General features: G+C 41.9%; 1 protein-coding gene across 1 annotated transcript in view; it reads left to right on the forward strand.

Annotated features, from left to right (window-relative positions):
• The window catches only part of FER1L6 (fer-1 like family member 6), a 129,343-nt gene extending 119,251 nt beyond the window's left edge, over nucleotides 1–10,092 (forward strand). The window contains exons 39-40 of the mRNA XM_060116195.1: nucleotides 8,439–8,539; nucleotides 9,906–10,092. Of these exons, the coding sequence (XP_059972178.1) occupies nucleotides 8,439–8,539; nucleotides 9,906–10,092 (288 nt within the window). The remainder of the gene's footprint in view (nucleotides 1–8,438; nucleotides 8,540–9,905) is intronic.
• Nucleotides 10,093–14,344: the final 4,252 nt, after the last annotated feature.

Consider the following 14,344-nt stretch of genomic DNA (forward strand, 5'->3'; position numbering starts at 1 on the left):
TACAGAGTTTGCCAAATATGTTCAGATCCCTTCTGTTATTTCATTTGATCCTAATAGACTCTTTATTTTCCATGTAATTTATTTCTTCATTTCATTCAACAAATATTTATTGAGCATCTATTAAAGGATAGGTCCTGAGAATAATATAGTCCAATGTCAAAGACAGACACACAAGGGTAAATAGATGAACACACAAATGCACAGTGAGTCACCCACAGGCACACCAAGAAAGCAAATTCTTCTCTTTTTTTTTAAGAGAAAAAAGTGAATTTTATTTGAGCCAAACTGAGGATTACAGTGTGAGAAACAGACCTCAGCTCAGGGAGCTCTGAGAATTGCTCTGCCTAGCAAATTCTTAAAACAAGGGCTGGGAAGTGCTGAGTTAAGGCATATCCAAGGCAGATATTTCCACTCCATACAGCGGTTAGAGACCTTTCTGTGACTGTGAACCTTTATAGTTGAGACCTAAAGAATGAGAAGTAGTGAGCCATAGGGAAAAATATGGAAGTGCATTTGTCACCAAGCAAACACCACAGGCAAAGGCCCTGAGGTGAGAATGAGTTCAGTGCATAGGAGGAACTAAAATACAAACAAGCAAAAACCTCACACAATTGGAGCAGGGTGAAGAGAGGTGATGCCAGTGAAGTGGAGAGGAAACCAGAGCTGGATCATGCAGCTCTCAGACGCCATGTTAAAGAGTTTATGGATTTCGGTCTCAGATCAACAGGAAGCCAATGAATGGTTTCCATCAGGGAGGTGAGGGGATCTGATTCACACAGGAAACAGTCCCTCACTGCAGTGGGGACAATGGGTGGGAGAGGGTCACAAGTGGAGAAAGAGAAGTAGGCAGAGATGTAGGAAGAAAATGAGGAAAATGTGCTGAGACATAAACCCAGAGAGGAGAGAGTCTTTTGCGGACAGTTGGGTCTTTGTGTCAAATGCTCCTGGGTGGTTGCATAAGAAGCAGAGAAGTGTCGATTGGGTTTAACAGCGTGGAGGTCACTGGCGACCTTTTATTTATTTATTTATTAAAATTAATTAATTTCTAACTGAAGTACCGTTGATATACAATATTATATGTTACAGGTGTACAATATAGTGATTCACAGTTCTTAAAGGTTATATTCCATTTACAGTTATTATAAAATACTGGCTATATTCCCCGTGTTGTACAATATATCCTTGTAGCTTATTTCATACATAATAATTTGTACCTCTCCTGGTGACCTTTTTAAAAAGCAGTGTTGTGAAAGTTCATAGCAACATTATTCATAATAGCCCCAAAGTGGAACCATCCAAATGTCCATCAACTGATGAATGGATAAACAAAATGTGGTATGTTAACCGAAATTTCAGAAACAGAGAGCTTATTGAAGTAAAGAGGTGCTTATTTGGGCTTTGTTAGGACCATAGCCCGGGAGACACAGATTCAAGAAGCATTTGAATTGTGTTCTGTTGGACTACAAAATGGGGGATGCTTATAAAGCAAAACGGGGCAAAGTTACACAGGTTGTTTGTCAAGAACTAGGATTGGAGCTGGCAAGAAGTAAGGGCGCTTATTAAACAAGAACTGGTTGGGGTTCAAAATGATTACATTGTTGCAAAAGGGTTGGTAAAACTTTGAAACTACAAGGTTTCAGGGAGCAGCTGCTAGCAGATACTGTTTTGAAGATGGCCAGGAGTGTCCTAGAATTTGATACAGTTCAGAAAATTCAAGTTCCCAGTGATTTAGGAACATGTCTGCAACTGCATCCACAATGGTCACCTGGCTCCATTTTGTTATTTATTTATTTATTTAGCTGCACTGTGCAACACGTGGGGGATCTTTGCTCTCCGACCAGGGATCAAAGCCGGGTCCCCTGCATTGGCAACACCGAGTCTTAACCATTGGACCACCAGGGAGGTCCCACCTGGCTCCATTTTGAATGCCTGAACCGTAGTTACTCCATTTTGATTTTTTTTTTTTCTGGTACGCGGGCCTCTCACTGTTGTGGCCTCTCCCGTTGCAGCGCACAGGCTCCAGACGCGCAGGCTCAGCAGCCATGGCTCACGGGCCCAGCCGCTCCGCGGCATGTGAGATCCTCCTGAACCAGGGCATGAACCCGTGTCCCCTGCATCGGCAGGCGGACTCTCAACCACTGCGCCACCAGGGAAGCCCTCCATTTTGATATTTAAATGGCTTTAATTATGTCATCAGGTATATCCATACAGTGGAATAGAATTCAGCCATAAAAAAGAATAAAGTGCTGCTAGATGCTCCAACAATAGACTGCTAGTTATTTCTCCTGCCAAAACTGGGTTATTTGGGGTTAACAAAGAATTGCAATTTGAGGTCTGCAACCATGGCTAGCCATGTGCGAGTCCCCAGCAAAATGGGAAAGAACTCTTTTCTGGAGGGGGAAAGGAAGTTGGGAGTGCTATAGCTAACGGAGTCCATGGCTTTTCACTGACTGAGCCATGACAGTCTCTCATTGGCTGAGCTCTTGCCAGGTGAGAAGAGAAAGTCTTTCTTCTTCCTATTAGGCTCTGCTATCAGCATAGGGCATGAGAGCTCCCCTTTCTGGTCTCTCAACTCTATTTTAATTGAGGTTTCTGTTTATTAATTTTCACAGTTTCCATGTCTATAAAATGAGTAGTTTGGACTGGGTGCCTCCAAGGTGCATTTCCAGCAAAGACATTCTCTAATTCCAACTCTGCATGAATTCCCCTCCCGTGCCTTGAAGCCAGCAGTCAGAACATCATAGTCCTCTTATGCCAATTATCAGCAGCCAGGAGGGATTTGTTTATGGGCACTGCCACCTGCCAGGCTTATTTTTAAAGCTTCTTATCTGTACCCCCAAGCAGTGTAATTTAGACATTTGGATCACACAGCTCCTAGTGTGGAATATGGATAGTAAGTGAAAAACAGCTCCAAGTGGAATTGCAAAAGAATGGGTACCCTTTGGAGAAGGAAAGGGAATATGTATTGAACATGTGCTTCATGAAACACATTGCATTATGCATTGTATATGCATTATCCTACTAAAGGCAACCTTCAAAGAAATCACTCCTTTAGAAGATGGAGATCAGGAAGTTTCTTTTACAGGTTAATCTCACAAGTCTACAGTTAGGTAGCCCAGGTAAGTCCCAAGAGCATAACAACTAAAACTACCTCCAGTTTAGTGTGAAAAAGAGTCGTCAGCATTTACTATGGCCACGTACACTAGCAGCTAAAGGTTCAATGATCAGTAAGACACATTTCTGCCATCCAGAATTTCACAGCTTAGCTGAGGCAGCTGGTAGACAAGACAAATCATCTAAATAGTATGTGGCAAATTCAGATTCTCCAGGAGCGGAGGAGGGGAGGTATTTTCACGTGAAGATCATTTTTAAGACAAAGTATATTATATGCATTTATAGGAAATTTGAAAGACACAAAAATGTGGAAAGGAAGAAATAGCACCCATATGCACGTCACCCAAAGAAAACCATTGCTAACATTTTGGTTATTCCCAATATGCATACATTTTGGTTAATTTTATATAATAGTGATCATTCTATGTTAAAAATAATGCCTTGTTCATTTTGCTCTATTCAGTGTTACAATGAGCACTCCCCTACATTTTATTATGAATATTATTAATTCTTTGTATTCTCAAAATAGAAATGCTACAGTTAAATCATGTGTTTTTTTCCTCAGCATACATGCATTAAAAAAATTTAAGCATGCAGGAAGTTGAAAGAATAGGACAGTGATCAGCCATATACCCACCACCTAGATTTAATATTTGTAGACATTTTGATATATTTATTTTGTCTGTATATGTGAATATATGGATATAGTATATGCTCACACACACACACACACACACACACACACACACTGGCTGAACCATTTAAGAGTAAGTTGTAGACATTCTGACACTTTACCCCTAAAGACTTCCTATGCATCTCCTGAGAATATGGATATCCTCCTACACAACATCTCATTGTGAAAAATAGGACAATTTGAACATCCAAAAGAATAATGACTATGCTTTGTGCATTAAAGGTTTATCTGAGTTTTGAATTATTTCCTTAATTAGCTACCCAGAAATGGAATTCACAGGTCCAGAGTATGACTATATACTGTAATGCACATACACTCACACATACATATATATGTGTGCAGATACGTATATGTGTGTGTGTATATATATATATATGTATATGTATGTATGTATGTATATGTGTATATTCCTCTTCCTAAAGGATTTACCAGTACACATTCCAACCATTAATGTATGCGAATGCCTCATCTCATATGAGTGACAGTTGTGTTTAATAAGCAATAATTATTGCTGAAGAAGGCATGTCCAACCTGAACACAATCACTTCTCAGCCTCCCCCAGCACTCACTCTCCAGGCCCAGTGAAGTTTGAAGCCCATAAACAATGGATGTGATACAACAAATCTAGTCTTTTTAGGACCTTTCCTTGTCATTTTCTTCCATCCATAGATGTCATTAGGTTAATAGATAGTCTCTCACACTGTCCATTTTTTCTAGCTCTGATTTAAAATTACATTTGGAGGATATTATTAGCTTAAGACCTCTACCTGGTACTTGGTTGAATACGGATGATTGAAGTAGGACGTGGAACCCTCTGTGTGGAGAGACATGGAAGGAGGAGCAGCGTTTATCGGACGATGTCCCCTGCTGCCTCTGCGATACCAGAGAAATGCTTTGTGACCACTCAGGCAGGGCAGTGAAGCGGGGACAAGGCTCTTCATGATATTTACTGACAACTGCTATGCCTAGGGCAGAATTAATTTCATATTCTCTGCCTCCTTTTTTTTCTTTGCATTTTTTTCCTGTATGAATATGCATCCTTGGGACTTCTCTGGGAGTTTTCTGAATGCGCAGAATATATTTCTCGTGAAATTATGCGTTTCTGTCCATAAAATAGTGTTGAAGTTAACAACTATGATTTTTTAAGTGTTTACTATTCACCAGGCACTGGGTTGAGCACTTTATAAGTGTTGTATCATTTATTTTTCAAAGCAATCTGATGGAGTACATGCTATTAACATCCCAGATCAGTGAGACTCAAAGAGGGCACGTAACTCACTCAAGGTCACACAGCTAGTAACTGGTAGAGCACGATTTCAGATGCCAATTTGTCTGCACCAAATCGTACCCACTCAATTCCTGTGCTATGCTATGCTATACTATTCCTTAAGCTACCCAAGGCAAGTCGTTAGATGAAAGTCAAAAACAGGTTCTTTTTAAAGCCAATTTATTAAAATATAATATACTTACATACAGAAACGGGTAATATACATTACAGAAGAGTGTGCCAATCATGAATTTTCATGCACTGAACACTCCTGTCGGCACCTAGATGAAGAAGCAGAACCTCTCCAGTGACCCAGACCCCTCCTGCCCCTGTCCTGACCACTCTCCTGACCTCTAACCTCATCATTTGATCATGTCTATTTCCTTCTTTAGCTAAATGAAATCACACATCGTGTATTCTTTTGTGTTTGGCTTCTTTTGTGCAGCAATGTTTCTATATAGCAAGTGTGTTTTCCAACATTTTATTTGAAACATCAAAAATACATTCTAATGCTGGAGCCATGGCAATGACTGTGAGGCCCCTCTTGAACATTTCAGAAAAGGTATATTGACTCACTGTTAAATAAATAGGCTGCTTCTTTTTTTTCCACAAAAAGGGGCCACTTGGACACATAAAATAGCAGAGGATGGGACTTGGTATCAGAGGACCTGGGTACAAATCTTAGTTTTATAACACAAGTTAGCAAACATCAACAAGCCTTCGTTTCCTGGGCTGTAAAATGGGAATAAAAATGTCATTTGTTTTGCCAGGCTGTCAGATAGTTTAAATGGAATAATGTCTTCACATACCACCATGCAAGTTATACAGCACGATGGCTGAGCTTATTGTTAGGCAATGAAGACACCAATGATCCTTTCACTCTCGTCCTAACTTGTTCTCTGTTGATTTTTGTCCTCTCTTCCAAACATTTTGGAGCCCAGCAATTGGTTAGTGACTCTTAAACTCTACCAAGTATAGAGGAGTTGGATGAGGCTCCCAGCGTATAAATATATTGCTCAGTGGCGCTCAGATCATCTCTGAAAAACATCCGGAAATAAACCCTTTTGGCAGATTGGAAGCCCCTCTGCCATGAGTTCTGGGCTGGCTTCTTGGGTTTCTTCCAGCCATGAAATCTTGCAGGGGCACCGTGGGCTCTAACTCTGCCTTTCATGAAACCTAGAAGTTAGAGCCAAGTTGCTTTAAAGAGCCTCTGGCCATGTGATAGATGAGCAAACTAAGACCCAAGAAGACAAATGCTTTTAGGTGGCAATGATGAAGACAGTCATAGAATCATCTCATGTTAGAGCTGGGAAGGTCCTCATAAAACTTCTAGTCCAATTATCTGGCATTTGGGAGGCAGCCTGCTATAATGGAAAGAGCATGGTTTTGGAATCTTACAGACCTTGGTTCAAATTCCAGTTGGTTAACTTATTGCCTGTGTGACCTTGGGAAAGTTATTTGACTTTTACGGCGTCATTTCTCTATCAATATAAAGGAGACCTACTTTGTTAGTCACTGTAATAAATAGATGATAGATAGATAGATAGATAGATAGATAGATAGATAGATAGATAGATGATAGATAAAAAGAACAAACCTGGGACAAAACAGGCATTCAATAAAGCAGTGCAATTACAGTTAGAGTTATATTACTATTGCTCTACTGTTGATAGATGTGATAGAATGGATAGAAGCTTTATATTCTTTCTTTCCTGGCTTTCAAATACTTCCTGAGTGCCTTATGTGCAAGTCATTGCTGATGAAGCCAAAATTTCTCAATAGGATCGAGAGAGTACATATACACATATTTTAAAGGAATATTTCTGGATCATAGGAATTTAATGCCTTCTGAGTTGGGTCATGGTACTAGTCTAAAGAATGGATGAGACCACCTAGATTTGAACTCATGGCTTCACTTGTAATAAAAGCCCACTGTGCTTCTTTACTAATTCAGACAGCCATGACTCCGCCTCTCTTCTCCAGCTTCAAACTCACCCCAAATACTCTACTTTTCGCTAATTTCTCCCACAATTACATTTTCATGGCTGCCAGCAACTAAACTTGCTTGTTAAGAAACCTTGGCATGGGATACCCTGGTGGCACAGTGGTTGAGAGTCCGCCTGCCAATGCAGGGGACACGGGTTCGTGCCCCGGTCCGGGAAGACCCCACATGCTGCTGAGCGGCTGGGCCCGTGAGCCATGGCCACTGAGCCTGCACGTCCAGAGCCTGTGCTCTGCAACGGGAGAGGCCACAACAATGAGAGGCCCGTGTACTGCAAAAAAAAAAAAAAAAAAAAAGGAAAAAGCCCTGGCTTTTTCAGAGAGTATAGGTAAATTAACACAAGACCATTGGTTCATCAGAATTTTAGACCTTTCTACTGGGGTAGGACATCAACCATGCCTCTGAAGTCAGGTAATGCCCCATCCACATGGGATTCAGAAAGACAAGCTTTAACAGCAATCACAGGGGCTAAAACACTTGGGTGATGCTGCAGTCTCCAGCCACGTCTGTGTCCCTCCTATCACCTTGAATCTTGATCCACAAAACCAAAGGAGGCAGGAGAGAGGGTCCCCTCCACCAAGAATGGGAGCTCCAGGAGATCAAGGGTCCTATTTTTCTTAATCATTAAGTCCCCAGGGCCTAGAACAGTGCCTGGCATACAGAGGGTCCCCAAAAGTAATGAATGAACAAGAAAGAATGACTCCTACCTTTTGCAGACATCCTGTCTCATCCTCTGATAACCCAAGACTTAGATCTCTGCCACTATCTTTGGCACAATGCTCTGGAGTAGCATATGACTCATAATTTTCAAACCAAAGAGGGAAGAGAAGGGGAGAGAGAGTGCTAGAATAAAAGGATAATTCTAAAACACTTAGAGGGGACAACAAAAACAAGGAAGGATGACAGAAAAGCCTTTTGGCAAATGTAGGTCCATACCCTCCCATCTCCTCTTGAGAGTCATTGACAGAGAAGAAAGAGGGTAGCAGATTCAAAAGGGTTCTGCCACTCAAGTAATTAGTCCCCCTTTTAATTCTTCCTTTCTGTAATTCATATTACTTCTGCAGATATTAAATGATTACAAGTGAAATAGTCCATGTGAGTGAGCCTATGTGTGTCCATGCGTACATGTGGGACCCCCTCTTCTCACAAAACTCAAGAGTAACGTTGTTCCAGGGCTTTTATTGTCCATCATAAAAATGGCTTCTCCCAGGACCGAAAAGATAATATTTCCTCAAATTAAAGCAGCAGGAGAGTCAAAATCCTTCCTAACATTCTCCCACATGATAACACTTCTTCTAGAAGGTCGGTGTTGCCCCCAGAAGTTCTTTGTGACTAGAAACTGAGAGTTTGCCTTTGTACAGGGCAAGCTTGAAGCTGAGTTCCACCTCGTTACGGCAGAAGAAGCTGAGAAAAATCCTGTTGGAAAAGCCCGAAAGGAGCCAGAGCCCCTGGCCAAGCCCAAGTGAGTGAAGTCATGGGGTGGGGATGGGGACATCAGAAATGGGAAAGACCCTCTGAGGTCCCCATATCAGAGGATGAAAACATTTCTCCAGAGCATCCCGCTGGGAGAAGTGAGAAGGAGTTAATAGGTACCATCCAATCAGTGTAGCTTTTTGTTTCTATAATTGAAAAATATTCCAAAAACATTATAGAGTGTTTGGCAAATGGACAGGACACTTTTCCATAGAACTACCACATAAGCACTTCCAGAATAATTTCATATATTTTTTTCTACTATTTTTTTCATGGGGATATAAGTTTCACATGAATTTTTTCTACTATTTCTCTAATTATGCATACAAAATTATCTTCATATTTCACGTATCCTTTGCTGAAAAATTTTGCTTTGTTTCCATAGTTGTCATAATTGGGATTTTTAATTGGCTGTGGAATAGTCCATAGACTTGATACCCATAATTGAGTTGGTTGCCACCCCATAACTGGCTGTTTAATTTACTTCTACCTTTTTTCCATTATTATAATATGATAAAAATGTTTCCTCTTTATAAATTATCACCTTAAAATAAATTTCCAGAAGTAGAATTACTAGCAGCAAGTGTTACCCTATTCAATTGAAACCATGGTTATATATCAATTAAAAAGTAAACATATATAGATATGAAATGTGTACACAAAATACTCTTTCAAATTGTATTTGTCCTACCCCTCCCTGGACTCTAAGTGTCTCATGATGAGTAGGTGGTCCCTTCTCTGTACCTATCTTTCATCTATCACAGTGTTAGGAACATAACTGGTGCTTCATTAATTCAAAATTATTTATTAAACTCCTACAATGTACACCTAGTAAAAAAAAAAAAACTTTGAAGAACACCAAAGAAATATAAGATATGAACTCTGCCTTCCAGAAGCTTTCAGTCTGTTTAGAGAGAACACACAGGTTCATAAAACAGTCATCAGAGTGTGGAAGACATATGTTAGGTTCAAAAAGTGGGTAAGTCAAGCCATGAGTGAGGTAGGAATTCAGAATGAGGGGAATTATTGTGGACTGGGGTAGTCAGGAAGGGCTTCATGGAAGAGGTAGGGCTTGAGCTGGTCAGGGTGGGACAGACAGAGGGCCGTCAGTTCTCTGGCTGGGTCCTAACCAAACTATTGCCCTCCTCCAGACCAACTTTTAAAATGATGAGGAATCATTATCACCCCAAATGTTAGCTTGCTTCTGCTTCAAGGCAACATGGTCTTCTCCCATTCTCGGGCCTCTCTTTGTGGGTCCCTGGAAATTGGGAGTCAGAAATCCTTCCTGAGGTCTTGAGACTCCTATGTGTTGACAACATGGCCCCCTCCCTGATCTTCTCTTGCTTCCTTCTCAGCCGCCCAGACACCTCCTTCTCCTGGTTTGTGACCCCCTTCAAGTGCCTGTACCACCTCATCTGGAGGAATTACAAGAAGTACATCATCATCGGTTTCATTCTGATCATCCTCATCGTCTTCCTGGTCCTCTTCATCTATACCTTGCCGGGAGCCATCAGCCAAAGGATCGTTATGGGCTCGTCGTAGAGGGTCATGGAGGACCCAGACCTTCCCTTTCTACTACTCCTCTCTTCTTCCTCATCTGTAAATGTATAAGAATGTATGCTCTGTGCAGGCACTGTGCCGGCTGCTAAGGGGATAAACCCAGAGGGCCCAAGAGCCACTCCCTCTGTCTAAGGACAGATCAGCTCTTCTTGGAGGAGATGGGAGAGGAATAGTCCTGCCCTACCCCAACCCTTGCCACTACCTCTCCAATTTAAAAACCTTAAGTCATGGTTTTGTCCATGGGCAGGATGAAATAATGGCTCCTTTACCCCATGGTAATCAATGGAGACCTCAGATTGACTTAGGAAAATCTTTTCTAGAGCACTAAGTAAGGAATGTGTTTCATGGATGAGGTTTAGGAGAAAGCACAACATACATGTATGGTGACGTTGAAAAGGAAAAGAACAGCATTACTTTAGGACAGATTTGGAAGGAAGGTATTATACTTTCTTCTGGATTCTGGACAGTAAAACGACAAGTCAGGTCAACAAAACAATGCACAATGTTCAAATCCACAATAAATACAAGCTAAAAATGGAAAATTCTTCTAAGTTAAATAGAGCTCATCAAATTTACTTTTATGTCAAACGATGTTGGAATGCTGAAAAGCCTTTAGCAAAAGTGTTTGAAACACTTTCAGATCAGATGGTGTCATAAGAAATGTGCAAGAAGAAGGGGTAAGCAAGAATAATTGAGGAATCAGCTCTGTCTGGTGTTCTACACAGAGGTTATCACTTGTGGCCTGTCCTGTGTATAAAAAATACATTAAAATAATGTTCTGGGCCTAATTGTGCAGCCCTGACCCTAAAGATATTACGCTTAAGAATTAAAAAGATTTTGAAGCAGAAAACCCATTTCCCAAGAAGTTGTCATGAGTCCCTACTTGTGTTCTTAAATGGGATTAATTTAAATCTATTCATTTGCCTGACTAGAGTTGTTTTGCTGCTTAAATTTGATTCAGAGTGGTTTTGTTTTGTTTTGTTTTGTTTTGTTTGCGGTATGCGGGCCTCTCACTGTTGTGGCCTCTCCCATTGCGGAGCACAGGCTCCGGACGCACAGGCTCAGCGGCCATGGCTCATGGGCCCAGCCGCTCCGCGGCATGTGGGATCCTCCCGGACCGGGGCACGAACCCGTGTCCCCTGCATCGGCAGGCGGACTCTCAACCACTGCGCCACCAGGGAAGCCCCTGTTTTGTTTTTTTAACAACATTTGAATCTTTCCTCCCAAACCAACTAAGCAAAACATAATTAATACCAGCAACAACACCAAGCAACTCACAGGATATGATATCCAATTCTGTGTCTCCAGTAGTTGAAACAGTTGGTGCCTTTCTTGCTCTTTTCCCTCAAAAATACACATAAATGGAAATTGGGATTGACTTCACAGCTGGGGAATTTATTCATTCAATAGCTAATTATTGAGTTCCATCCTTGTTCCAATTGCTGTGATTAACTCTAGGGACTCAAAAGTACACAGTCAGATAAACTAAATCTTTGCTCTAAAGGAGCATAGGGTTTGATAGAAGATATTAATCAAATAATAACACAGATAAATACAGACTGATGGATCAAATAGGGGCAAAGTACTGGGAGCAGAAAGACCATCTTAAGGAGGACCCGTAGCCAGTCTGGCAGTCAGGAAGGCTTTCTAGGGAAGTAATGACTGAAGAGAGATATAAGGAAGAAAGATGGAGAGGAAGAAGGGCACTCTAAACAGAGGAAAATAGCATGTGCAAAGGCCCTGAGGCGGGAGGGAGTGAGGCACATGAAGGGGTCTAAAAGACGGTGGGTACCAAGTGAGAGGCAAAGGACACTGAGATGGGGCTGGAAAGTCATCTAAGGGCCCCACACCCTTAAGGGCTTCTGTCTTCGTTTTAAGGGCAGTGGATAGCAAAGGATTTTTTTTTTTTCTTTTTTTTTTGCGGTATGTGGGCCTCTCACTGTTGTGGCCTCTCCCGTTGCGGAGCACAGGCTCCGGACGCGCAGGCCCAGCGGCCATGGCTCACGGGCCCAGCCGCTCCGCGGCATATGGGATCCTCCCAGACCGGGGCACGAACCCGTATCCCCTGCATCGGCAGGCGGACTCTCAACCACTGCGCCACCAGGGAGGCCCAGCAAAGGATTTTTAAGCAGTAGAAAAGAATGACTAGATTTTTATTCCACATGGAGAACAGATTGTAGGTACTGCAGTCCTTCCCACAAGAGAGGATGATTATTTTCACTCAGTAATTGTGGCAGAGGAGGGATCAGAGATGATCTCTCTAAGGCTCCAGGGTGGTCTAATGGGGAATTGGGGGTCTAGTATTGACTCTACTTTATACAAGCTGTGTGACCTAAGGCAGCTAACTTCACATCTCTGATCTATACTTTCCTTGTCTATCACATAAGGGAATTCATATATACTGTGATGAAAAGACCATGGCATATTCTGGGGCAAAGTGAGCATTGATGGGTCTGTAGCATGGAGTGGGATGGACTGTACTCAGAGTCAGATTATGAATGGCTTTGAATGCCAAGCCAAGAAGGTTGGACTTTATGCAGCAGAAAGTGGGGGCCCCTGGAAGAATTTAAACAGAGAAGTGGCAAGAACCAGTCTAGGTATTGGAGAAGTTGCTCTGCCTGCAGTGCATGATGGATTGATGAAGATGAGATCCAGAGGCCAGGAACATTTTAGGAAGCAGTCGTCAAAACCCTGGTGGGAGATGAGGACCTGTGTCAGGGCCACAGCCATGGAGATGGAGAGGAAGAGCAGATTCTGGAACATTGGTGAGGTTCCCCAACCTTTACCTCCATCTTTGGCACCCAAGATGCCTGCCAGAGAGGACAGGGAAATTTGAATCCTGGCTGTGTCATTTCTACCTGGGCAGGTCACAATCTCCGAGTCTTAATTTTTTCATCTGAAAAAAAGGAATTATTACCTACTTGACAAGAGTCGTGTAGATCATAGAAAAGGTATGTAAAATGTGTAGCTTGTGCCTGGCATGAAGCCAGTCCTCAAAGGATAGTAGCTACTGTCATAAGTATCATTTCTACAGGTGGAATCGGCAGTATGTGGAGTCTAGTTGTATCTAGAAGTGAGGCAAGATGATCAGACGTATGTTTTAGAAATGTTCTGGCACATGGACTAAGAAACTTTCAACCAATAATACTCCCAAGTGTATTTACTTTGTATTGATTCTGTAACAGACTACAACAAGCCCAGTGGATTAAAACAACACAAATTTATCATACAGTTCTGTAGGTCAGAAGTTCATCACGGACCTCACTGAGCTAAAATCAAGGTATCATCAGACCTACCTTCCCTCCTGGAAGCCCTAGGGGAGGATCTGTTTCTTTGCCTTTTCCAGTTTCTAGAGGCTGCCTGCATTCCTTGGCTTGTGGCCCCTTCCTCCATCTTCAAAGCCAGCAAGTTTACATCCCTCTGTGCCTTTCTTTTGTAGTCACACCTCTCTCTGACTATAGCCAGAAATGTTCTTGCTTTCAAGGACCCAAGTGAGTACATTGGACCCACCCAGATAATCCAGGATAATCTCCCTACCTCAAGTTCCTTAACTTAATCACATCTGCAAAAACTCTATTGCCATGTAAAGTAACATATGCACAGGTTCTGGGGATTAGGACATGGAATTTTTTAGCAGAGGGAAGCATTACTCTGTCTCCTACATCGAATATCACCCCAGCATTTTAATTCAGCCCAATTTGAAAGTCACTTCAGCAGAGCTTTGAAAGCTGGTGGGATGATTATGGTGTATGAAGTAAGGAGGCTCCACAGACGCTTTTCTCTCTGGAACAAGATGTTTCCATTTGTTGTTCAGCCTCTCAAGCAACAATTGACTCAGGAAAAAAAGGAAGGATCCTTCAGTCCTTCCCTGACTCATTAAAATCCTCTCAAGCATAATGGACGAGGTGTGTTCGGAGCTGGTTATGAAAGGACTCTGCCACTTCCTCTCACATTTCTGCCTCAGGAGTTTCCAAATAAGCCTGTTAAATTCAGCTTTCCTTTAACACAGCAGTAGTTCCTTCCAATTCAGGAGAAAACCTGTGTCTCTCCTCTCCCTAGTTTATAAAGGGCAATCTGAGAAAAGAGCACACTCTATTTTTCACTGAATTGTTGTACTAGTGGAAGGAAAAATGGGCTTTGGAGACTGAGATAAAAGCACTGAAACTTGGGTGTAGACACTAGCTATGTGACCTTGAGCAAGTTACTCAACAACTGTGAATCCTATCTTTCTGAT

This window comes from Mesoplodon densirostris, chromosome 13 (assembly GCF_025265405.1).
Source record: "Mesoplodon densirostris isolate mMesDen1 chromosome 13, mMesDen1 primary haplotype, whole genome shotgun sequence".
NCBI lineage: Eukaryota > Metazoa > Chordata > Mammalia > Artiodactyla > Ziphiidae > Mesoplodon > Mesoplodon densirostris.